At 48.1% G+C, this 26,604-nt stretch overlaps 1 protein-coding gene across 1 annotated transcript in view; it reads right to left on the bottom strand.

The window, feature by feature from the left end:
* The window catches only part of ABHD18 (abhydrolase domain containing 18), a 94,713-nt gene that overhangs the window by 52,935 nt on the left and 15,174 nt on the right, over positions 1 to 26,604 (bottom strand). Inside the window, exons 3-4 of the mRNA XM_063920326.1 lie at positions 14,801 to 14,885; positions 7,437 to 7,537 (exon numbers count right to left, since the gene is read on the bottom strand). Coding sequence (XP_063776396.1) covers positions 7,437 to 7,537; positions 14,801 to 14,885 — 186 coding nt within the window. The remainder of the gene's footprint in view (positions 1 to 7,436; positions 7,538 to 14,800; positions 14,886 to 26,604) is intronic.

Here is a 26,604-nt window from a genome sequence, read left to right as displayed (position 1 = left end):
TGTGCCCAGGGAGACGGACATTTCGAGGAAAAGGATTTATTTAACTTTTAAACTAAAGTGAGATACATTCCAGCTCACACCTCAAACACGCCGTACAACATGGCATTTAAACAACAACGCATGCAACGGCATGACCAACATCAGCCACAGACTGACTGTACTTAACTCAACATGAGTGTAACCAAAACCAAACTGCAGACACAGCCCGCACTGGGACGGGCGCCCAGCATCCTCTACGGACTAAGAGAAAAGGATTTACCGGTAGGTATTAAAATCCTATTTTCTCATACGTCCTAGAGGATGCTGGGGATGCTTCAAGAACCATGGGGTTTACACCAAAGCTCTAGAACGGGCGGGAGAGTGCGGATGACTCTGCAGCACTGATTGACCAAACAAGAGGTCCTCCTTAGCCAGGGTATCAAACTTGTAAAACTTCGCAAAGGTGTTTGAACCCGACCAAGTAGCAGCTCGGCAAAGCTGTAATGCCGAGACCCCTCGGACAGCCGCCCAGGATGAGCCCACCTTTCTGGTAGAATGGTCTTTCACCGATTTCGGGAACGGCAACCCTGCCATAGAATGAGCCTGTTGAATCGTATTACAGATCAAGCGCGCAATAGTCTGCTTGGAAGCAAGAGCCCCAATCTTGTTGGGAGCCCACAGGACAAACAGAGCCTCTGGTTTTCCTAATCTGCGCCGTTCTGGCGACATAGATTTTCAAAGCTCTGACCACATCAAGAGACTTCGATTCCACCAAGTCGTCAGTAGCCACTGGCACCACAATAGGTTGGTTTACGTGAAATGAGGAAACCACTTTTGGTAGAAATTGCTGACGAGTTCTCAACTCCGCTCTATCAGCATGGAAGATTAAATAGGGGCTTTTGTGAGACAAAGCCGCCAATTCAGAAACTCGCCTTGCGGAAGCCAAGGCCAACAACATTACTACTTTCCAAGTAAGGAATTTTAACTCAACCTTACGTAAAGGTTCAAACCAAGGAGATTGCAGAAACTGCAATACCATATTAAGATCCCACGGTGCCACTGGGGGCACAAATGGGGGTTGGATGTGCAGCACACCTTTCACGAAGGTCTGAACCTCTGGAAGGGAGGCCAATTCTTTCTGAAAGAAAATTAATAAGGCCGAAATTTGCACCTTAATAGAGCCTAACTTCAAGCCCGCATCCACACCTGCTTGCAAAAAATGGAGCAAACGCACCAGCTGAAATTCTTCTGTAGGAGCCTTCTTGGATTCACACCAAGACACATATTTTCTCCAAATATGGTGGTAATGCTTCGCCGTTACTTCCTTTCTAGCCTGAAGAAGAGTGGGAATGACTTCACTGGGAATACCCTTTCTGGCTAGAATCTGGCGTTCAACCGCCATGCCGTCAAACGCAGCCGCGGTAAGTCCTGATATACGCACGGATCTTGTTGTAACAGGTCCTCCCGAAGAGGAAGCGGCCAGGGATCTTCTATGAGCAACTCCTGAAGATCTGGATACCAGGCCCTCCTTGGCCAGTCTGGAACAATGAGTATCGCCTGAACCTTTGTTCTTCTTATAATCATTATCACCTTTGGAATGAGTGGAAGTGGAGGGAACACATAGACCGACGGAAACACCACGGTGTCACTAGGGCGTCCACCGCTATTGCTTGAGGGTCCCTTGACCTGGAACAATATCTCAGAAGTTTCTTGTTGAGGCGGGACGCCATCATGTCTATTTGAGGAATATCCCACTGATTTGTCACTTCTGTAAAGACCTCTTGATGTAGACCCCACTCTCCGGGATGGAGATCGTGTCTGCTGAGGAAGTCTGCTTCCCAGTTGTCCACTCCTGGAATGAAGACTGCTAACAGAGCGCTTGCATGTCTTTCCGCCCAGCGAAGAACTTTCGTGGCCTCGGCCATCGCCGCTCTGCTCCTTGTTCCACCCTGGCGGTTTATGTACGCCACTGCGGTTATGTTGTCTGATTGAATCAAGACGGGCAGGCCGCGAAGAAGATATTCCGCTTGCAGAATGCCGTTGTAAATGGCCCTTAATTCCAGAATGTTTATGTGCAGACAAGCTTCCTGGCTTGACCATTTCCCCTGAAAATTTCTCCCCTGTGTGACTGCTCCCCAGCCTCGGAGACTTGCATGTGTGGTCACCAGGATCCAATCCTGAATCCCGAACCTGCGTCCCTCCAGAAGGTGAGAACTGTGCAGTCACCACAGAAGGAAGATCCTGGTCCTGGAAGATAGGAATATTTTCCGGTACATGTCCAGGTGAGACCTGGACCACTTGTCCAACAGGTCCCACTGAAACACCCTGGCATGGAACCTGCCATACAGAATGGCCTCGTAGGCCGCCACCATTTTCCCTAGCAACCGAGTGCATTGAAGAACCGACACCTTTGCCGGTTTCAGAATCTGTTTTACCATGTTCTGTATTTCCAGAGCCTTTTTCACTGGAAGAAAAACTCTCTGTAATTCTGTATCCAGAATCATACCCAGGAATGACAGCCGTGTCGTCGGAACCAACTGTGATTTTGGCAAGTTTAGGAGCCAACCATGTTGTTGCAGAACCGTCAGTGAGAGCGCAACATTCTTCAACAATTGCTCCTTGGACCTCGCCTTTATGAGGAGATCGTCCAAGTACGGGATAATTGTAATCCCCTGCTTGCGCAGGAGAACCATCATTTCCGCCATAACCTTGGTGAAAATCCTTGGTGCCATGGACAGACCAAACGGCAACGTCTGAAATTGGTAATGACAATCCTGAACCGCAAACCTCAGGTATGTCTGATGCGGAGGATATATGGGAATGTGTAAGTAATCATCCTTTATGTCGACCGACACCATAAAATCCCCCTCCTCCAGACTGGAGATCACTGCTCGGAGAGACTCCATTTTGTATTTGAACTTTTTCAGAAAGAATTTCAGGGATTTTAGGTTCAGAATCGGTCTGACTGAGCCATCCGGCTTCGGGACCACGAACAGACTTGAATAAAAACCCTCCCCCCGTTGTGACGGGGGTACCGTGACAATGACTTGATTTTGACACAGCTTTAGTATCGCAGCGCATACTACTTCCCTTTCTGGATGAGAAGCTGGCAAGGCCGATTTGAAAAATCGGTGAGGGGGCACGTCTTGAAACTCTAATTTGTACCCCAGGGTTACTATTTCTAATATCCAAGGATCCAGGTCCGAGTGTACCCAGACCTGACTGAAGAGTTTGAGACGTGCCCCCACCGGTGCGGACTCCTGCAGAGGAGCCCCAGCGTCATGCGGTGGACTTGGTAGAAGCCGGAGAGGACTTCTGCTCTTGGGAACTTGCCACAGCCTGTGACCTCTTTCCCCGTCCTCTTCCTCTCACAGCAAGGAAGGAGGACCCTCGTCCTTTTTTGAATTTATTGGGCCGAAAGGACTGCATCCGATAGTGTGGCATTTTCTTCTGTTGCGCAGGAACATAAGGTAAAAATTACGACTTACCCGCGGTAGCCGTAGATACCAGGTCAGTGAGGCCGTCACCAAACAAGACACTACCATTAAACGGTAATGACTCCATTGCCTTCTTAGAGTCGGCATCAGCATTCCATTGATGATTGATGAATCCACAATGCCCTTCTAGCTGAGACCGCCATGGCATTGGCCCTTGATCCCAAAAGGCCAATATCCCTTACAGCTTCTTTTAAATATGCTGCAGCGTCCCTGATATGTCCCAGAGTCAAAAGCACGCTATCCCTGTCTAGGGAATCTCTCTCAGATGACAAGTTATCTGCCCACTTTTCAATAGCGCTACTCACCCACGCCGAATCAACGGCAGGCATGAGCAGCGAACCCGTAGTGACATAAATGGATTTCAGTGTATTTTCCTGTTTGCGATCCGCAGGATCCTTTAGGGCTGCCGTGTCGGGAGACGGAAGCGCCACCTTCTTGGATAGACGCGATAGAGCTTTATCCACCGTGGGGGTTGATTCCCATTTTTCCCTGTCCCCAAAAGGAAAGGGATATGCCACCGGGATTCTTTTGGGAACCTGTGCCTTCTTGTCAGGATTTTCCCAAGCCTTTTCAAAAAGAGCGTTCAGTTCATGAGAGGGAGGGAAAGTTACCGCAGGTTTCTTTCCTTTATACATACAGACCCTAGTATCAGGAACAGCAGGGTCCTCTGTTATATGCAACACCTCTTTTATCACCACAATCATATACTGAATGCTCTTAGCCAGTTTAGGATTTAATCTGGCATCACTATAGTCGACACTGGACTCAAGAGTCCGTGTCGGTATCTGCATCTGTTAATTGGGCACATGCACGTTTCTGTGACCCTGAGGGGGTCTGAGTTTGTGACAATGCATCTTCCATGGATTTTCTCCATGTCTGGCTTTAAGACTCAGATTTATCTAATCTCTTCGACAGCCGAGCCACATTAGCATTCAAAACACTCAACATATTCACCCAATCAGCCTCCTCCTGAGAAGAGCACTCAGCCTCAGACATGTCGACACACACGTACCGACACCCTCAAGCCACCCTCAAGCACACTGGGGCTATGGGAGACAGACCCACAACTTAGCCTGTTAGAGAAACACAGAGGGAGTTGTGCCAGCTCACAACCCAGCGCCTGACCCGGTTCTGAAGCGAGTAAAATACTGCCCAGACCTGCTAGCGCTTTCACAATATAATTAGCACCAAATCTCTTGTGCCCCCTCCCCGTTTTGCACCCTGTTACTTGGACAGTAGTGTGGGAGGCCAGGCTCAGCGTCTCTGCAGTTTCTGTGAAGAGAAAATGGCGCTTGTCAGAGCTGTGAGGGCTAAGCCACGCCCCCTTAATGGCGCGCTTCAGTCCCGCTTATTTTCATATTTTTTATACTGGCGGGGGTCTGTAATCAGTGCCTAGGCACTTTATACACTTTTGCCAGTGGCCAATATTGAGGATTAATGCTGCCCAGGGCGCGCGCCCCCCCCCTGCGCTCTGCAGTGCTATCTGAATGTGGGAGCATGGTGCGCAGCGCGGCCGCTGCGCGGTACCTCAAAAGCAGTCTTCTGCAGTCACTGAAGTCTTCTGATCTTCTTAATACTCACCCGGCTTCTATCTTCTGGCTCTGTGAGGGGTATGACGGCGCAGCTCCGGGAACGAGCAGCTAGGCGCACCAAGTGATCGGACCCTCTGGAGCTAATGGTGTCCAGTAGCCTAAGAAGCAGAGCCTTTGAACTCAGAGAAGTAGGTCTACTTCTCTCCCCTCAGTCCCACGATGCAGGGAGCCTGTTGCCAGCAGGTCTCCCTGAAAATAAGAAACCTAACAAAGTCTTTTTTTCTGAGAAACTCTGGAGAGCTCCTCAGTGTCCATCCAGTCTCACTGGGTACAGAATCTAACTGGAGTCTGGAGGAGGGGCATAGAGGAAGGAGCCAGTTCACATCCCTTTTAAAGACTTAAAGTGCCCATGTCTCCTGTGGATCCCGTCTATACCCCATGGTTCTTGAAGCATCCTCTAGTACGTATGAGAAAATTAATTTTAGACGTAACGTGATGCGGCTAGGATGTACCAGGAGACTCTGCAGATTCATTTGATATGCAAACTTGTATACAGTATATGTATGTGACAGAGTGTGTAGCATTTAAGAGCAATATCATCAAGGCCTGCAGTCGGGACTCGGCCTGCACACATTTGTGAAGTATGCATTTGTTAAGGATGTATTTTAAGGATGAAGTTAGAACCGGAGTTTGAACTGGATTTGGACTATGCTAGAATCTCTAATTAAACTAGTTCCTCGAACACTGCAACTCAGGACCTTTGCCATGAGAACACCAGGACTAATGCCTACTACTCCTCTGTCCAAGAACATCATGACTGGCCCTGTGACTACCCCTCAAGCTGAACAGAGACCTGAGGGGCGTGCGCACCAGGACCAGACTTTGCTGGGTCATTTCCATTGGACATTAGTTTGCTCCCCACATTCTCACACTGCTCTCTTGAGACCAGGACATTTATCATTTTTTGCAAAATAATGTTAGTACAGTTTTCCTGCAAATGTGTTCTTTTCTTTTTCTTCTTACAGCATACTTCCACCCCACTGTGTGCTATTCCTGTAATGTTTTCCTCCATTGATTGCACACCTTGCCAGCAGCAACCTATGCAGTGCGCCCCACATGGCTGCCTCGGATGGTTCCTCCATGGGCAGGGTGTGCTTCATTTGGATCTTTCCATGCAGGGTACAGCATACTCCTACACATGTGTCAGTTTTCCCAGACATGCATTTGGCCCTTGTATGGCTTATCTCCCACTGTGTAACCTTCGTAGTGTGCCCAACATGGGTGCCTTATCTGGTGAGCTTGTGGATGGGATGAAAAATACATGGACCTGACGGTTTTGTTGGAACCCTACTCTGAACTTTAGGACTCTGCAATCTCCCTATTTTGTGTTATTTCTTCTAGGGGTAGACTATTCCACCCTGGGTAATCCTACGCAGCGCGCTCAAGATGGCTGCCGCACCTGGTACCTTGTGAGGGTGGAATACACAACCCTTGAAGGTTATTAACCAAAATGCCTACACCAATCATGCATTATGCTTTCTGTGTGCTCAAGGTTTTTTTTTTTTTTTTAGGTCTGTGTGGTTTAACTTTTGATGTATTACTTAAATCTTATGTATTATGTGCATTGTTTGAGTTCAAGATGGCGCAGTGGATGGCTGCCTCAGTGCTGCTCTGCCAAGCAGCCCTCGTTTTTAGTTTTACATGTATAATATGTCGAGGCTATCGTACAGTTGCCATGTGCAGTTTGAGCTCATACATGTAATGTATGCTACGTTATTCTCTCTTCATGTTGCTGCTTGGCAATGCATTGTACCACAAAAAAATCCTAGTGTAAATGAGTACACCTGGCCAATAAAGCTGATTCTGATTCTAAAACCCATTTTCAGCACACAAAAAAAATATATGCCGGTGCTAGCAGAGTTGCATGGGACCTGTCAGCTCACTGGTGCCAGGCATCTCCCGCTATATGGCATATTGAGGACGGATGTATGAGGACACACCTGTAGGTTGCATTCCAAATAGCATGAGGAATTTAGTGTGTTACTGAGTTCTATGTAACTTATTATTATTGTTGTTAGTTATTAAAAGCTTGTTTAATATCTTTTTGGATGTATAACAATTTACCTTGTGGGTATATTAGCAGTTCATTCATTAAAACATATTGGCCATATGTGAAAATAAATAAATAAATAAATAAATAAATAAAAACTCCTGTTCTGGCATTTTTGATAACATTTTATATTTGCAACTACACAGCCAATATCAAGCAACTCCGTAACTTCATCCAGAAGATTGCACAGTGGATGGGGCACATCTGATGCCTTATCAACATGAGACCCAATTGAGCAGAGATTACATTACACACGCACAGGTTGTGGCATTAGACTAGAGGAAAACCTGTACACGCTGTTAAAGTAGAATTTCTCACCGTGCTATCACTGTCTCCGCAGGCATTATGTCTGGCACATAGTGAACCATGGGAGAGGTAAAGTGACCATCGAGAATCTTACAATCTGTTTGTTCTTCAACCTGAATGAAAACATGAACATTTCAACATGTTAAACAGTTAGTTAAAGTTCCATGACACAATGTAAGAAAGGTAATACAGCTGTACTGACCATGCAATAAGAAATCCATTAGCCATGAGAACAGACTGAAGAAGATGCCTCATGTACAAGGTGTAGGTCAACTGCACATTAAACAGGAAACACCGAACAATGGAGGCTATTCAGGTTTGTTAGCAAACCCCCCAAAAAATAAGATTTTAAACCTACCGGTAAATCTTTTTCTCCTAGTCCGTAGAGGATGCTGGGGACTCTGTAAGGACCATGGGGTATAGACGGGGTCCGCAGGAGACATGGGCACTATAAAGAACTTTAAAATGGGTGTGCACTGGCTCCTCCCTCTATGCCCCTCCTCCAGACCTCAGTTAGAGAAACTGTGCCCAGAGGAGACGGACAGTACGAGGAAAGGATTTTTGTTAATCCAAGGGCAAGATTCATACCAGCCCACAGCATCCACACCGTATAACCTGGAATATACGCAACCAGTTAACAGTATGAACAAAACAGTATCAGCCAACGACTGATCTTAACTGTAACATAACCCTTATGTAAGCAATAACTATATAGAAGTCATGCAGAAATATGTCCGCACTGGGACGGGCGCCCAGCATCTACGGACTAGGAGAAACAGATTTACCAGTAGGTTTAAAATCTTATTTTCTCTTACGTCCTAGAGGATGCTGGGGACTCCGTAAGGACCATGGGGATTATACCAAAGCTCCAAACCGGGCGGGAGAGTGCGGATGACTCTGCAGCACCGATTGAGCAAACATGAGGTCCTCCTCAGCCAGGGTATCAAACTTGTAGAATTTTGCAAAAGTGTTTGAACCCGACCAAGTAGCTGCTCGGCAAAGCTGTAAGGCCGAGACGCCTCGGGCAGCCGCCCAAGAAGAGCTCACCTTCCTAGTGGAATGGGCCTTTACTGAATTTGGTAACGGCAATCCAGCCGTAGAATGAGCCTGCTGAATCGTGTTACAGATCCAGCGAGCAATAGTCTGCTTAGAAGCAGGAGTGCCAACCTTGTTGGCTGCATACAGGACAAACAGTGCCTCTGTTTTCCTAACCCGAGCCGTCCTGGCTACGTAAATTTTTAAGGCCCTGACCACATCAAGGGATTTGGAATCCTCCAAGTCTCCCGTGGCCACAGGCACCACAATAGGTTGGTTCATATGAAACGATGACACCACCTTAGGCAAAAATTGAGGACGAGTCCTCAACTCTGCTCTATCCTCATGGAAAATGAGATAGGGGCTCTTATGAGATAAGGCCGCCAATTCGGACACCCGCCTTGCAGATGCCAAGGCCAACAACATGACCACTTTCCAAATGAGAAACTTTAATTCAACTGTTTGAAGAGGTTCAAACCAGTGAGATTTTAGGAACTGTAACACCACGTTAAGGTCCCATGGTGCCACTGGGGGCACAAAAGGAGGTTGGACTTCTGGGAGAGAAGCCAATTCCTTCTGGAAGAATATAGATAGGGCCGAAATCTGTACCTTAATGGAGCCTAGCTTTAGGCCCATATCCACTCCTGTCTGTAGAAAGTGGAGAAAACGGCCCAAGTGGAAACCTTCCGTAGGAGCATTCTTGGCTTCACACCAAGATACATACTTCCTCCAGATACGGTGATAATGTTTCGCCGTCACTTCCTTCCTAGCCTTTATCAGAGTAGGGATGACTTCTTCCGGAATACCCTTCCCCGCTAGGATTCGGTGTTCAACCGCCATGCCGTCAAACGTAACCGCGGTAAGTCTTGGAACACGCAGGGTCCCTGCTGCAACAGGTCCTCCCTGAGAGGAAGAGGCCACGGATCTTCTGTGAGCATCTCCTAAAGATCTGAATACCAGGGCCTTCGAGGCCAATCTGGAACAATGAGTATTGTCTGTACTCTTTTTTGTCTTATGATTCTCAATATTTTTGAGAAGAGAGGAAGAGGAGGGAACACATAGACCGACTGAAACACCCATGGTGTCACCAGGGCGTCCACCGCTACTGCCTAAGGGTCCCCTGACCTGGCACAATACCTCCGAAGCTTCTTGTTGAGGTGTGATGCCATCATGTCTATTTGAGGAAGTCCCCAAAGACTTGTTAACTCTGCAAAGACTACTTGATGAATTCCCCACTCTCCTGGATGGAGATCGTGTCTGCTGAGGAAGTCTGCTTCCCAGTTGTCCACTCCCGGAATGAATACCGCTGACAGAGCGCTTACGTGATTTTCTGCCCAGCGCAGAATCCTGGTGGCTTCCGCCATTGCCACTCTGCTCCTTGTCCCGCCTTGGCGGTTTACATGAGCCACGGCTGTGACGTTGTCTGATTGAATCAGAACCGGTAGGTCGCGAAGAAGATTCTCCGCTTGTCGTAGGCCATTGTATATGGCCCTTAATTCCAGTATGTTGATGTGTAGACAAGCCTCCTGGCTTGACCACAGTCCCTGAAAATTCCTTCCTTGTGTGACTGCTCCCCATCCTCGGAGGCTCGCGTCCGTGGTTATCAGAACCCAGTCTTGAATGCCGAATCTGCGACCCTCTAGAAGGTGAGCACTCTGCAGCCACCACAGGAAAGACACCCTGGCCCTGGGGGACAGGCTTATCTTCTGATGTATTTGTAGATGGGACCCCGACCACTTGTCCAGAAGGTCCCACTGAAATGTCCTCGCATGAAACCTGCCGAAGGGGATGGCCTCGTAGGCTGCCACCATTTTTCCCAGAACTCGAGTGCATTGATGAACCAACACTCTTTTTGGTTTTAGCAGGTCTCTGACCATGTTCTGGAGGTCCTGGGCTTTTTCCATTGGGAGACAAACCCTCTTCTGTACCGTGTCCAGAATCATGCTAGGAATGATAGTCGAGTCGTTGGAATCAATTGCGACTTTGGCAGATTTAGAATCCAACCGTGCTGTTGTAGCACTCTCAGGGAGAGTCACACGCTTTTCAGCAATTGATCTCTCGATCTCGCTTTTATCAGGAGATCATCCGAGTACGGGATAATTGTGACTCCCTGCCTGCGAAGGAGCACCATCATCTCCGCCATCACCTTGGTGAAAATCCTCGGGGCCGTGGAAAGCCCAAACGGCAACGTCTGAAACTGGTAATGACAGTCCTGTACAGCGAATCTCAGGTACTCCTGATGAGGAGGATATATGGGGACATGAAGGTATGCATCCTTTATGTCCAGTGACACCATAAAATCCCCCCCTTCCAGACTGGAGATCACTGCCCGGAGCGATTCCATCGTGAATTTGAACCTTTTCAAGTACAGGTTTAGGGATTTCAGATTTAAAATGGGTCTGACCGAGCCATCCGGCTTCGGGACCACGAACAGGGCTGAATAGTACCCTTTTCCCTGTTGGACTAGGGGAACCGTGACACAGCTTTTGAATTGCAGCTAACACTACTTCCCTCTCTGGGGGAGAAGCTGGCAAGGCCGATTTGAAAAATCGGCAAGGGGGCACCTCTTCGAATTCTAGTTTGTAGCCCTGGGATACAATTTCCATCACCCAAGGATCCACGTCTGACAGAACCCAGACCTGGCTGAAGAGTCGAAGACGTGCCCCCACCGGTGCGGACTCCCTCAGTGGAGCCCCAGCGTCATGCGGTGGATTTAGTAGAAGCCGGGGAGGACTTCTGTTCCTGGGAGCTAGCCGAAGCAGGCGTTCTTTTCCCTCTACCCTTACCTCTGGCGAGGAAGGATGAGCCCCGACCTCTTCTGGACTTATGCGACCGAAAGGACTGCATCTGATATTGTGGAGTTTTCTTTTGCTGTGGGGGAACAAAAGGCAAAAAAGTAGATTTACCTGCGGTAGCTGTGGAAACCAGGTCCGCGAGACCTTCCCCAAATAAAACTTCACCTTTGTAAGGTAAAACCTCCATATGCTTCTTTGAGTCGGCATCCCCCGTCCATTGGCGGGTCCACAGGCCTAGCAGAAATCGCCATGGCGTTGGCTCTTGAACCTAGCAGCCCAACTTCTCTCTGAGAAGCGCTACATACCCATGCCGATGCTATTGCCGGTCTGAGTAAAGCCCCCGTATGTGTATAAATAGATTTTAAGGTAGTTTCCTGTCTGCGATCAGCAGGATCCTTGAGGGCTGCCGTGTCGGGAGACGGTAGCGCCACCTTCTTGGACAAGCGCGTTAAAGCCTTGTCCACCCTGGGCGAGGATTCCCACCATACCCTGTCCTGTGCAGGGAAAGGATACGCCATAAGAATCCTCTTAGAAATCTGCAGTTTTTTGTCTGGAGTTTCCCAAGCTTCTTCAAATAACTCGTTCAGCTCATGAGATGGGGGAAAGGTTACCTCAGGTTTCTTTTCCTTATAGATGCGCACCCTCGTGTCAGGGACAGAGGGGTCATCTGTGATATGCAAAACATCTTTTATTGCAATAATCATATAATGAATACTTTTGGCAACCCTTGGGTGTAACCTCGCATCATCGTAGTCGACACTGGAGTCAGAATCTGTGTCGGTATCAGTGTCTGCTATTTGGGATAGAGAACGTTTCTGAGACCCTGAAGGGCCCTGTGACACAGTCAAAGCCATGGATTGATTCCCTGTTTTTTCCCTGGACTGCTTTGTCCAACCTCTTATGCAATAAGGTCACATTTGCATTTAAAACATTCCACATGTCCAACCAATCAGGTGTCGGCGTTGCCGACGGAGACACCACAATCATCTGCTCCACCTCCTCCTTAGATGAGCCTTCCGCTTCAGACATGCCGACACACTCGTACCGACACCCCAACACACACATGGATATTTATCTGGAGATAGTCCCCCAATAAGGCCCTTAGGAGAGACAGAGCGAGAGTATGCCAGCACACACCCAGCGCCAACTGACACTGGAAAACAAATTCCCAGAATATACTGCGCTTTTTTATATAATTATGTATAATACACTCACTGCGCCTTACAATTGCCCCCCTCTTTTTTGCCCTGTGTCACCGTGTTCAGCAGGGGAGAGTCCGGGGAGCCAGCGTCTCTGCAGTGCTCTGTGGAGAAAATGGCGCTGGTTAGTGCTGTGGGACCAAGCTCCGCCCCCTCCAGCGGCTGGCTTCGGTCCCGCTCAATTTTATAATACTGGCGGGGGATTTATATAACTACTGCCTCCGCAGCCTATAATACTCCTATTCCAGCCTTAGAGGTTTATATTGCTGCCCAGGGCGCCCGCCCTGCACCCATCAGTGCCTGCTAGTGTGTGTTGTGTGGGAGCAATGTCGCGCAGCGGCTTACCTCAGGAAAGATCTGAAGTCTTCTGCCGCCTTGAAGTCTTCTTTTCTTCTTATACTCACCCGGCTTCTATCTTCCGGCTCTGCGAGGAGGACGGCGGCGCGGCTCTGGGACGAACAGCGAGGGGAGACCTGCGTTCTGCTCCCTCTGGAGCTAATGGTGTCCAGTAGCCTAAGAAGCAGAGCCTATCACTTAAGTAGGTCTGCTTCTCTCTCCTCAGTCCCACGATGCAGGGAGCCTGTTGCCAGCAGTGCTCCCTGAAAATAAAAAACCTAACAAAATTCTTTTTTCAGAGAAACTCAGGAGAGCTCCCTGTAATGCACCCAGTCTCCTCTGGGCACAGGATCTAACTGAGGTCTGGAGGAGGAGCATATAGGTAGGAGTCAATGCACACCCATTCTAAAAGTTCTTTATAGTGCCCATGTCTCCTGCGGAGCCCGTCTATACCCCATGGTCCTTACAGAGTCCCTAGCATCCTCTAGGACGTAAGAGAAAAATCAAGCAACTGGACAAAACCATGTTGCACTACTGGTGGGGCAGATATAACATGTGCAGAGAGAGTTAGATTTGGGTGGGTTATATTGTTTCTGTACAGGGTAAATACTGGCTGCTTTATTTTTACACTGCAATTTACATTTTAGTTTTAACACACCCCACCCAAATCTAATTCTGTCTGCACATGTTACATCTGCCCCACCTGCAGTGCAATAATGTTTTTTTGCCCATTGGTTTGGTAACAAACCTGAAAAAAACCCATATCTGTATAGACTCTTCTACATTGACATTTTATACATGCCAGAATGCAGCTGGCCATATTCTGGACTATGAATATTTATGGCTGATAATAGCCCAAGCACTGGCAGGAGCATGCTCAGTGTGCCCCTGAGAAACATTGTGTGACATCATCAAACCTCCAGCTTTCAGGTTATTAGCCCACACTAACACATTTAAATCGTACAATACATTGCATCAAGACTTTTGCTTGGGCTGTACATTTAGTGCTAGATTTTTTTAAAACTGCTGACAGATACAAACTAAAACATTAAGATCGGAACCAAGTTATTAATCTGAACGATTAACACAGGAGAAATTTCATAGTTAGCAGCATTTGGCCTGGTAGAAATCATTATCTCCTTTTGAAAACCTCTTGAGGGTGGAAAGTACAGTTTCCAGTCACACAGATACAGGCTCACACCAGTTCTTGTGAAGCCACAGGGGAAGGGAGGGGGACAGCTTAACAGTACACAGAGCAGACAGGTGTTTAAAGGGTGTTCCAAGGTCTCTGCATCACATGCCACGGGACTGTGGGTGCATTGCTAGTCTACAACACTGCAGAATTATAAATCATTATTACGCCAGATATTTCAGTGGTAAATACCACAGTGAATTGTGTATAAAGAAAATAAAAGTTGTTTTTTTGTTTTGTTTGTTTTTTAATGGGAAAACGTGTGTTTATCCATTCAGCATCATCATGCTTTTACTACCCATAGAGATGAGGATATGCAGAGTTGCACGCAAGTGAACCGCAACTGCTCCTGCCTCGCATGTACAGAACTATATATGACTAGACACCCATAGTCATATATAGGGGGGTGGGGGGGGGAGGACTTGCATACACACAGTGTGAAAACTGTAAGTGAGGTTTACAAATACTCTGCATCACTCCCAGAGTGGAAAGTACTTTCAAATAATGCCTGTGTGTATGGGTCTTTATGGTCCATAAAAAGCATTATGGTTTGATTGTGGTAAGAGGAAAAAGATGTGCTGTGCTCAATCAAAAAATAATAATAAAAAAGCATTACTAGTATGTGCAACAAATAGCCTTTCCATGGTTTGGAAAACCTAAGTGTAGCATGTACAGGCATTGATTTGTGCTGTGCTAGATAATCCAAGGTGCAATTTCATTTTGACGACTGGATAGTGCGGCCTCTCATTAATAGTGAGCAGAATGGCGGCTAGCAACTGGCAAATGGCTGAAGTGGAGAGAAAACATCCCCAGCCTTACCTTGTCAATGTGCACTGGGTAGTCTTTTGGCACTAGAGTCTGGCATTTTTCTCGGTTTCCAATCATTTTTCGAAATTCAAATATCCTTTACACAGAATAAAAAATGTGATAAAATAAATATATATATTCCGCACAAATATTTCAGTGATGTCTAATTGATGCTTAGCATGCAGTGTCTCCCCCTTGTATCTATATATGCTCTGCTGCAGCATATAAATTCACATATATACATCCATACTGTATGTCAGGAAGTAACTTCACCAAGCCAGTAATTATTCATCTTCTAATCTGAAAGAGACCCACTCCAACCCATCCGGGTTATTAGTAACACAACCCTATATAGCAAAAGGCTAACATTGCTCCTCACCTCTATGGGGGGAATTCAAGTGTGTTGCGCTCCAGTGGCCACTAGATGGCATCCAACGGAGCAAATCAATTGTTGCTCCGTTTGAGCGTGCACAGCCGCCAGCTGTGACATTACTGTTATGTTGTTGCGTCATTTTGAAATGCTGGTAACTAGTACTTGATAGAAACACATTTTATGAGATTGGTCTCAGGTTTGTTCTATTGAAGACATTCCAGTGATTACACATGGCAGGTCTACTGTATATAACAAGCACCACGTACCTGCATTTTTAAAGCACATGCTTAAGACATGTCCTACTCATTCATAGCACACAAAGGGTTAACAGAAGTTACATTTTGCCAAAGCAGAACTGAGAACTACCAATTTAAACACATTCACATCCATTTTTGCTGTTTATTGGTTATAAAATGGGATTTATGTTCTTACCTGTAATGCCCCTTTTTCACTGGCATTTCTCAGTGGAAACAGCTACAAGTCAAAATATCCCGGGTAACGTGACCTGGGATTTCTACCCTGGTCACAAGCAGGGTTTTTAGTGGGTCTTTCCCGGTGAGCTACAATGGAAACAGCTCTTACCCAGGATTTTCTACCCGGTAATTTACAAAAAGCCACTGATTAGTTCCTCCTGGGTGCTGGCAGCTAATATCATCGCCCAGTGGAGATGTTGGGAGAGGCTTGTGTACATGCTAGTTGCTGTTGGGAACACTAGGCACAGAACTGGGCACACGGGCTTCAGATTGGGTGCTGGTCACAGACAGAAGGCAAAAGGAGAGTTGCTATGACAACACAGGTTTTATTGTGCTTTCTCGGGTTTTCCCTTATTCAGTGGAAACGTTGTCAACCCAGGAAAAACCCGGGAATACAGTGCAGTGGAAACGGGGACATTGGAGAGTGAGACCCGACAAAATGGCAGGAAAAATGTTTAGAATGTAAGCTCTCACGAACAGGGCCCTCAACCCTCATGTGCTTATCCTTCTCTTACTTATGCTAGCCATACATCAGGAGGATATCGTTCCAACCAGCCAACTAGTTGGCTGGTTAGAACGATAATCTTGCAGTGTGTGGGAGCAAACGATAATCAGCCGTTTGCTCCCACACGCTGAAAAACGGCCAGTCTGTTCAACTAGTTGGGAAAATCAAACCTGTTTGATTTTCCCAACTAATTGTTCTAGTGTAGGGGGAACTGTCCCCCCAACTGAACGATAAGCAGGCGGACACTTTGACCGTGAGTGTCCGCCCACTTATTCATCGGGATCCCTGTCAGACGCAGCAGCTGAGCGGGAGGAGATGATTCAGTGACCCTGCTGCACTGTCGCACCCCAACAGTGTTCACCACCCGCAGCATCTGTGTCCCCCTGCCTGCACCCCCATCAGAGGTCACCCGGCACCTACCATATCAGCCCCCACATTACCACCACCAGCAGCAGTATTCTCTTGCCCGCACCCCATCATCAGCAGACACTCGGCACCTGTCTCCCCCCCCTCACGCGATCTACAGCCGAAGCAGCAGTGTTCCCCTGCCGGCATCCCATCAACAGCGGACCCCAGGCGCCTGTCATCACCCCCAACCCCCCCCCCTCCCCTCCGCGATCAGCAGCCGTAGCAGTAGTGTTCCCCTGGCCCGCACCTAATCAGCAGCAGACACCGGGCGCGTGACCCCCCCACACGATTATCAGCTGCAGCATTCGTGGCTGCACCCCATCAGCAGCGCACACCTGGCACCCGTCCTTCCCCCGCGATTCATCAGCTGCAGCAGTTGTGTCCCCCTACTCGCACCCCATCAGCAGCGGACACCGGGTGCCTGCCCCCACCCCCCACGCGATCATCAGCTGCAGCAGTGGTGTTCCCCTGGCCACACCTCATCAGCAGTGGACACCCCGCTGGCTGTCCCCCCCCCGCGCGATCATCAAGGCAGCGGGAGGCAGTGGAGCATAAACCAAGAGGAGGTTTAGGGGCAGCTGCAGCAGTTTATCACCGCTGCTGGGCTGCCCCTGACACCCCGGGATCAGTATCGGCAGCAGTTGTTGTGTGGCAGCCTGGATGGTGTGTGCGGCTTATTACACCTGCATTAAAATAAAATGTTGGCAGCATGAGGGGTATCAAATGCAAAAAGGATATACAGCATGTTCTCTTGCATACTGTATTCTATGTTTCTATGTATACTGTGTTCCTAAGTTCACGGCTCCCTTATATTATAAATTATCATATGTCACTTCAAATACTTCCATAATGTCTCGAAGGGGGAGCTCTGCCTGCCATACTGTGTAAAATGGGGCTCTACGTGCCGTACTGTGTAAAAGGGGACTCTACCTGCCGTAATGTGTAAAAGGGGACTCTACCTGCCGCACTGTGTAAAAGGGGACTCTACCTGCCGTACTGTGTAAAAGGGGACTCTACCTGCCGTACTGTGTAAAAGGGGACTCTACCTGCCGTAATGTGTAAAAGGGGACTCTACCTGCCGTAATGTGTAAAAGGGGACTCTACCTGCCGCACTGTGTAAAAGGGGACTCTACCTGCCGTACTGTGTAAAAGGGGACTCTACCTGCCGTACTGTGTAAAAGGGGACTCTACCTGCCGTACTGTGTAAAAGGGGACTCTAACTGCCGTAATGTCTAAAAGGGGACTCTACCTGCCGTAATGTCTAAAAGGGGACTCTACCTGCCGTAATGTCTAAAAGGGGACTCTGCCTGCCATACTGTGCTGAATATTACAGCTCTGTAATAACCTTGACAACAGAGTGCAAAGTTGCAATATGAAATGCTATTTGTAGCAATGTTGGATTAAAGGGAATGAAATTTTGACTGCTAAAAAATAGAAACAGTCTAACCTTATAAATATATCTCTATACAGAGTTAACATTAAAAGACAACCGTGTGTAAACTGTGAAACCACTCATCGCTCTAGTGTGTACCCAGCTTTAACCAATTAAATATCTTTATATCATCTTCATTCACTCTGCACACATACAGGCTTTTAGTATTGTTACAGCATTGTTTAATACAAATAAAAGTTATATATTAGTTATAAAGTTGCCACTTCAGCTAATATCCTTGTGCACTATGTACTGAACCATGATGCCCTAACCACCCTGTAACTGTACTGCACCCAGACCTCCCCTCGCTACAAGTGGCACTGTACCTCCCTGACCTATCTCTGTGCCCTTACCTGCCCCACCTCCCCCCTGACCTCTCTATAGCTGCGACATAACCTCCCTCACCTCCCCCTGACCTTTCTATCACTGCACCTATCCTCACCCTCCTTCCCCTGAGCTCTCTATTTCTACACCCTAACCTCACCAGCTTTGCACCCTAAACTTTTAAAATAATAAACAGGACATGCAAAAAATAAGATTTTACACTTACCGGTAAATCTATTTCTCGTAGTCCGTAGAGGATGCTGGGACTCCGTAAGGACCATAGGGATAGACGGGCTCCGCAGGAGACATGGGCACTTTAAGAAAGACTTTAGACTCTGGGTGTGCACTGGCTCCTCCCTCTATGCCCCTCCTCCAGACCTCAGAGAAACGGTGCCCAGAGGAGATGAACAGTACGAGGAAAGGATTTTTGTTAATCCAAGGGCAAGATTCATACCAGCCACACCAATCACACCGTATAACTTGTGATAAACTACCCAGTTAACAGTATGAACAAACAACATAGTCTCGGTCCAAACCGTGAACTATAATATAACCCTTATGTAAGCAATAACTATATACAAGTCTTGCAGAAGAAGTCCGCACTTGGGACGGGCGCCCAGCATCCTCTACGGACTACGAGAAATAGATTTACCGGTAAGTGTAAAATCTTATTTTCTCTAACGTCCTAGAGGATGCTGGGACTCCGTAAGGACCATGGGGATTATACCAAAGCTCCCAAACGGGCGGAAAGTGCGGATGACTCTGCAGCACCGATTGAGCAAACAGGAGGTCCTCCTCAGCCAGGGTATCAAACTTATAGAACTTTGCAAAGGTGTTTGACCCCGACCAAGTAGCAGCTCGGCACAGCTGTAGTGCCGAGACCCCTCGGGCAGCCGCCCAAGACGAGCCCACCTTCCTAATGGAACGGGCCTTAACCGATTTTGGTAACGGCAATCCTGCCGTAGAATGCGCCTGCTGAATCGTGTTACAGATCCAGCGAGCAATAGTCTGCTTTGAAGCAGGGCCGCCAACCTTGTTGGCTGCATACAGGACAAACAGTGCTTCTGTTTTTCTGATCCTAGCCGTTCTGGCCACGTAAATTTTCAAAGCCCTGACCACATCAAGGGACTCGGAATCCTTCAAGTCACGTGTAGCCACAGGCATGACAATAGGTTGGTTCATATGAAAGGATGAGACCACCTTAGGTAGGAATTGAGGACGGGTCCGCAACTACGCTCTATCCATATGGAAAACCAGATAGGGGCTTTTATGCGATAAAGCCGCCAATTCCGAAACTCGCCTAGCCGAAGCCAAGGCTAACAACTTGACCACCTTTCAAGTGAGATATTTCAACTCCACTGTTTTAAGTGGTTCAAACCAATGTGACTTAAGGAAACTTAACACCCCGTTAAGGTCCCAAGGCGCCACCGGAGGTACAAAAGGAGGCTGAATATGCATTACTCCCTTCACAAAAGTCTGTACTTCAGGTAAAGAGGCCAATTCCTTTTGAAAGAAAATGGATAAGGCCGAAATCTGAACTTTAATGGAGCCTAATTTTAGGCCCAAATTCACTCCAGTTTGTAGGAAGTGAAGAAAACGGCCTAGATGGAATTCTTCCGTAGGAGCATTCCTGGCCTCACACCAAGAAACATATTTTCGCCATATTCGGTGATAATGTTTAGATGTCACGTCCTTCCTAGCCTTTATTTGCGTAGGAATGACCTCATCCGGAATACCTTTTTCCGCTAGGATCCGGCGTTCAACCGCCATGCCGTCAAACGCAGCCGCGGTAAGTCTTGGAACAGACAGGGACCTTGTTGTAACAGGTCCTGCCTTAGAGGAAGGGGCCACGGATCTTCTGTGAGCATTTCTTGCAGATCCGGATACCAGGTCCTTCGTGGCCAATCTGGAACAATGAGAATTGTTCTCACTCCTCTTTTTCTTATTATCCTCAACACCCTGGGTATGAGAGGAAGAGGAGGAAACACATATACCGACTGGAACACCCACGGTGTCACTAGGGCGTCCACAGCTACCGCCTGAGGGTCTCTTGACCTGGCGCTATACCTTTGTAGCTTTTTGTTGAGACGGGATGCCATCATGTCTATTTGGGGTTGTCCCCACCGACTTGCAATGTGCGCAAAGACTTCCTGATGAAGTCCCCACTCTCTCGGATGCAGATCGTGTCTGCTGAGGAAGTCTGCTTCCCAGTTGTCCACTCCCGGAATGAACACTGCTGACAGAGCGCTTACATGATTCTCCGCCCAGCGAAGAATTCTGGAGGCTTCCGCCATTGCCACTCTGCTCCTTGTGCCGCCTTGGCGGTTTACATGAGCTACTGTGGTGATGTTGTCTGACTGGATCAGAACTGGTCGATTGCGAAGTAAGATCTCCGCTTGACGTAGGGCGTTGTATATGGCCCTTAGTTCCAGGATGTTGATGTGAAGACAAGTCTCTTGACTTGACCAAAGTCCTTGGAAATTTCTTCCCTGTGTGACTGCTCCCCAACCTCGGAGGCTCGCGTCCGTGGTCACCAGGATACAGTCCTGAATGCCGAACCTGCGGCCTTCCAGGAGGTGAGCACTGTGCAGCCACCACAGGAGAGATATCCTGGCTCTGGGAGACAGGGTGATCCTTTGATGCATTTGTAAATGAGACCCGGACCATTTGTCCAGTAGGTCCCATTGAAAAGTCCTCGCATGGAACCTGCCGAAGGGAATGGCCTCGTAAGATGCCACCATCTTCCCAAGGACTCGAGTACAGTGATGCACTGAAACCTTTTTTGGCTTCAACAGGTCCTTGACCAGAGTCATGAGCTCCTGAGCCTTTTCCATCGGAAGAAAAACCTTTTTCTGTTCTGTGTCCAGAATCAGGCCCAAAAAGGTCAGACGCGTTGTAGGAACCAGCTGGGACTTCGGAATATTGAGAATCCTGCTGTGCTGCTGCAACGTTCTCACAGACAGTGACACGCTGTTCAGTAACTTCTCTCGGGATCTCGCCTTTATGAGGAGATCGTCCAAGTATGGGATAATTGTGACACCCTGCTTGCGCAGGAGCACCATCATTTCCGCCATTATCTTGGTGAAAATTCTCTGGGCCGTGGAAAGCCCAAACGGCAACGTCTGAAACTGGTAATGACAGTCCTGTACCGCAAATCTCAGGAACGCCTGGTGAGGAGGAAAAATCGGAACATGAAGGTATGCATCCTTTATGTCCAGGGAAACCATCCAATCCCCCCCCCTCCAGGCTAGCGATGACCGCTCTGAGCGATTCCATCTTGAACTTGAACTTTTTTTAAGTACAGGTTCAGGGATTTTAGATTCAAAATGGGTCTGACCGAACCGTCCGGTTTCGGGACCACAAACAGGGTTGAGTAATGCCCCTTTCCTTGCTGGAGAAGAGGAACCTTGATAAATCACCTGCTGAAGATACAATTTTTGAATTGGAGATAACACCAACTCCCTCTCTGACGGAGAAGCCGGCAGAGCCGATTTGAAAAAACGGCGAGGAGGCATCTCTTCGAATTCCAGCCTGTATCCCTGAGAAACAATCTCTATTGCCCAGGGATCCACCTGTGAGCGAACCCAGACGTGGCTGAAAATTCGAAGACGTGCCCCCACCTGAGCCGACTCCCCCAGGGGAGCCCCAGCGTCATGCGGTGGATTTTGCAGACGGAGGGGAGGACTTCTGGTCCTGGGAACTAGCTGTGTGCAGCTTTTTTCCCTTGCCTTTACCTCTGGTAAGAAAGGACGATCCCCGTACCTTCTTGCTTTTATTTGAACGAAAGGACTGCATTTGATAATGAGGCGCCTTCTTAGTATGTTGCAGGGGAACATAAGGTAAAAAATTCGATTTACCAGCTGTAGCAGTAGAGACCAGGTCAGAGAGGCCTTCTCCAAACTCCTCCTCCCCCTTGTACGGCAACGACTCCATATGCCGCTTTGAGTCGGCATCCCCCGTCCACTGTCGGGTCCACAAGAGTCGCCTAGCAGAAACAGACATAGCATTTATTCTGGAGCTCAGTAAACAAATGTCTCTTTGTGCATCCCTCATATATAATGCCGCATCCTTGATATGCGCTAGGGTCATTAGAATGGTATCCTTATCTAGGGCATCAATCTCATTAGATAAGGAATCAGTCCATGCTGCGACAGCACTACAAACCCAGGCCGATGCCATCGCCGGTCTAACAATAGTACCGGAATGTGTGTAAATGTACTTCATGGTAACTTCCTGCTTACGATCAGCAGGATCTTTGAGGGTAGCCGTATCCTGGGAAGGCAGTGCCACCTTCTTGGATAAGCGTGTCAACGCCTTGTCTACTTTAGGCGAAGATTCCCATCGTATCCTATCCTTTTGTGGAAAGGGATACGCCATAAGAATCCTTTTGGGAACTTGTAATCTCCTGTCTGGAGATTCCCAAGCCTTTTCGCACAATTCGCTTAGCTCAAATGAGGACGGAAAAGTGACCTCAGGTTTTTTCTCTTTATACATGTGCACCCACGTGTCTGGGACAGGGGGTTCCTCAGTGATATGCAAAACCTCTTTAATCGCAACAATCATGCAACGAATACCTTTAGCCACTTTTGGCTGTAATTTTGCATCCTCATAGTCGACACTAGAATCTGAATCTGTGTCGGTATCTGTGTCAGTGATCTGGGATGATGTGCGTTTCTGAGACCCAGAAGGTCCCGGTGCCACTGGCATCTGACAACCTGACTGATCCCTAGCCTCAGTCTAGTCTAATCTCTTATGCAATAAATTTACATTAGCATTCAAGACATTCCACATATCCACCCAGTCCGGTGTCGGCGGTGCCGACTGCGACCCGACATTCATGCACTCCCCCTCCTCCTTAGGCGAGCCTTCATCGTCAAACATGTCGACACGCGCGCACCGACACACTCCCACACACACAGGGAATCTCTTTTCTGAAGACAGGATCCCCCTTAGGCCCTTTGGAGAGACAGAGAGAGAGTATGCCAGCACACACCCCAGCGCTATATGACCCAGGAGAAAAACACAGAATGTTTACCCAGTAGCGCTGTAGTATATATATTTGCCAATTATGTGCCCCCCCTCTACTTTAAAACCCTTCTGTCACCGTGTGTCAAGCAGGGGAGAGTCCGGGGAGCTTCCTCTCAGCGGTGCTGTGAAGAAAAAATGGCGCTGGTGAGTGCTGAGGGAGAAGCCCCGCCCCCTTCGCGGCGGGCTTCTGTCCCGCTCAAAGTTTGTAAAATATGGCGGGGGCTCTTTTATATACATGTACAGTGCCCACCTGTACATGTATATAGGTTATTTTGCCATAGGAGAGGTATTTATTGCTGCCCAGGGCGCCCCCCTTGCACCCTGCACCCTTACAGTGACCGGAGTGTGTGAGGTGTAATGGAGCAATGGCGCACAGCTGCCGTGCTGTGCGTTACCTCAGTGAAGCACCCGAAGGCTTCTGCCGCCTTAGACGTCTTCTTTCTTCGTTTCTTCCGGCTCTGTGAGGAGAACGGCGGCGCGGCTCTGGGATGAACGCCCAGGACGAACCTGTGTTCCACTCCCTCTGGAGCTAATGGTGTCCAGTAGCCGAGAAGCAGAGCCTATCATTTAAGTAAGTCTGCTCCTCTCTCCTCAGTCCCTCGATGCAGGGAGCCTGTTGCCAGCAGTGCTCTCTGATAAGAAGAAAAAATCCTAACAAAAATGCTTTCTTAGCAGGGAACTCAGGAGAGCTCCCTGCAGTGCACCCATCTTCCTCTGGGCACAGTCTAAAACTGAGGTCTGGAGGAGGGGCATAGAGGGAGGAGCCAGTGCACACCCAGAGTCTAAAGTCATTCTTAAAGTGCCCATGTCTCCTGCGGAGCCCGTCTATCCCCATGGTCCTTACGGAGTCCCAGCATCCTCTAGGACGTTAGAGAAAGTTTAAGAAAATTTTTTTTTTAATTCAAAACATGCAGAAGTAGGCAGAACCTGTCCGCCTACTTCTCTGACATCACAAGTTGGAGGAAAGTTGTCTGGCCTACTGAAAAAATTGGCTGGTTGGCTGGTCTGATGAAAAAGTTGGTTAGGTGTGTGTAGCACTGTTTTCGTTGGACAGGCAAGTTGGATGGTTGGAAGTTTGGAGAGTTGGAGGAAGTTGGTCTGATGTATGGCTAGCATTACATACCCTCAACGGCACCTAATTCCATGGCTTCTGCCACCTGATACTTATATCAGTGTTTATTTACACTGTACTTGTCCTATATTGTCTTCAACTGTAAATCACTAATGTCCCGTTTTGATTTTTCTTTTATGTACTCTGTAATTGGGCACTGCGGATCCCTTGTGGCACAATACAAATAAAGGATAAAAAATAATAAATAAATAAAAAATTCTGTGTCAAACCCAGAATTTTGGTGGAAAAGCAGTATTAGATTCTTTCCTTTAGGTCCATAGGGGGCACAGGTTACCATGGGTATTGCTGGCTGGAGGACTGGAGTCAGACACAAATCAGTTGAAAAAACAACTTTGCCAGTAGCCCTAGACTCAATGCCTTCGGCAAGCCAGCCCACGGCAGAAGCGAAGAACGGGAGAATGAAGACCGGCGCACACACACAGAGACACTCAACCACAAGAGAGCGGTCTGAAAACTGGTACAAAAGAACAAACTCCTGCAGACCAGGTGCGTCAGGTAAAAACATAAATCCTGTTTTCTTTTTTGTCCACTAGGGGGCACAGGTTACCATGGGACATCCCAAAGCTGTCCCCTTCACGAGAGGGGATGCCCCTGAGCTGTGCTGAGAATGGAGTCCCCAAAGCCAGCGTCTCAAGATGCAAAAGTATCGAAGGCATAGAAACGAAGAAGATTGAGAGCAGAAGACCAAGTGGCCGCCTTACAGAGCTGCTCTGCCAAAGACCCACGTTGAATTGGCCAAGAAGGGCCAACTGACCGGGTAGAATGGGCAGTAACTTCTGCCGTAACTGGAAGATTCACATCTGCATAGGCGTAGCTGATAATCAAGTGTAGCCAGCCGTGCTTGTGGCAGTCATACAAGATAAACAGAGAATATGACTTGTGCAAATCTCTGGTCCTGTCCACATAAATATGAAGAGCACGAACAACGTCCAGAGACCTCCTCTGGGGAAGCATCAGTAGCATCAAAAGCTGGATAACAATCTATTGGTTAAAGTGGAAACACGATACCACTTCTGGCAGAAAATCCAATCTTGTGCTAAGCACACCCCTATCTGCATGAAAAATAAGAAAGATCTCCCGACATGACAACGTAAACAGATTGGACAAGCGACGGGCTGACGCAATAACAAGAAAAAAAAACAGTTTCCACGTTAGCCAAACGCAGGTCCACCGTGGACAGTAGTTCAAAAGGTGGAAGCCTGAAGTGCCCGAAGAATTAAAGATAGGTCCCAAAGAGCCACCGGAGGTAGAACATGCAAGACCTCTAAAGGAGCGTCTTGATATCAGTTAACATCACAATCTGTTTTTGAAACAGCACAGAAAGGTCGTTAACCTGAACCTTCAAGAAAGATAGTTTGAGGCCTAACTTCAGTCCCGTCTGCAGACAAGACAGAACCTGTGAGAGACGGAAAGTCCTGGGACTGAAAGCCTTAGATGAACACTAAGCACAATAAGATTACCAAACGCGGCGATAAGTACTAGCCGATGAGGGTTTCCAGGCATTAAGCATAGTGCGAATTACCCTCCTGGAAAACCCTTTCGCCCTCAGGACGGATGTCTCAAGAGCCACCCCGTCAAAGCGAGACATGCAAGATCTGGATGAAGGCATGGGCCCTAAGACAGCAGATCCGGCCGGAGTGGGAGATGCAGAGGATCATCTTTGGAGAGACCCCTTAGTTCGCTGTACCACCCCCCACCTTGGCCAATCCGGGGCCAACAAGATCGCGGTGCCCCCTCCAGTTTGAACTTGCGAAGAACTCGTGGAAGCAGTGCCACTGGAGGAAAGACGTACAGCAGAGGAAAAGTCCACGGCACTGCCAGACCGTCTACTAGGAAGGCCCCTGAATCCCTGGTGTGCGAGCAGTACATCAGCAGTTGGTGATTGTGCGGACACACAATCGGAAGAGTTCTAGATGTAAAGCCTTCCCACCCGGCATGCACATCCTGGCAGAATGTCCACCTCCCAACTCTGAATACCAGCAATGAACACTGCCGATAGAACTGGCAGGAATAACTCGGTCAAGCGAAAGATGCAGTTGACTTCGTGACTGCCGCCCTGATGGTTTATGTAGGCAATTGTGGTCGCGTTGTCTGACTTTACCTTGACCGGACGTCCATGAATTAGAGGATGATCCAGAGAA

The sequence above is a fragment of the Pseudophryne corroboree genome, chromosome 1, assembly GCF_028390025.1.
Source record: "Pseudophryne corroboree isolate aPseCor3 chromosome 1, aPseCor3.hap2, whole genome shotgun sequence".
Lineage (NCBI taxonomy): Eukaryota > Metazoa > Chordata > Amphibia > Anura > Myobatrachidae > Pseudophryne > Pseudophryne corroboree.
Note: the sequence above shows the minus strand (reverse complement) of the source record. Positions and strands in the feature narration are given on the sequence as shown.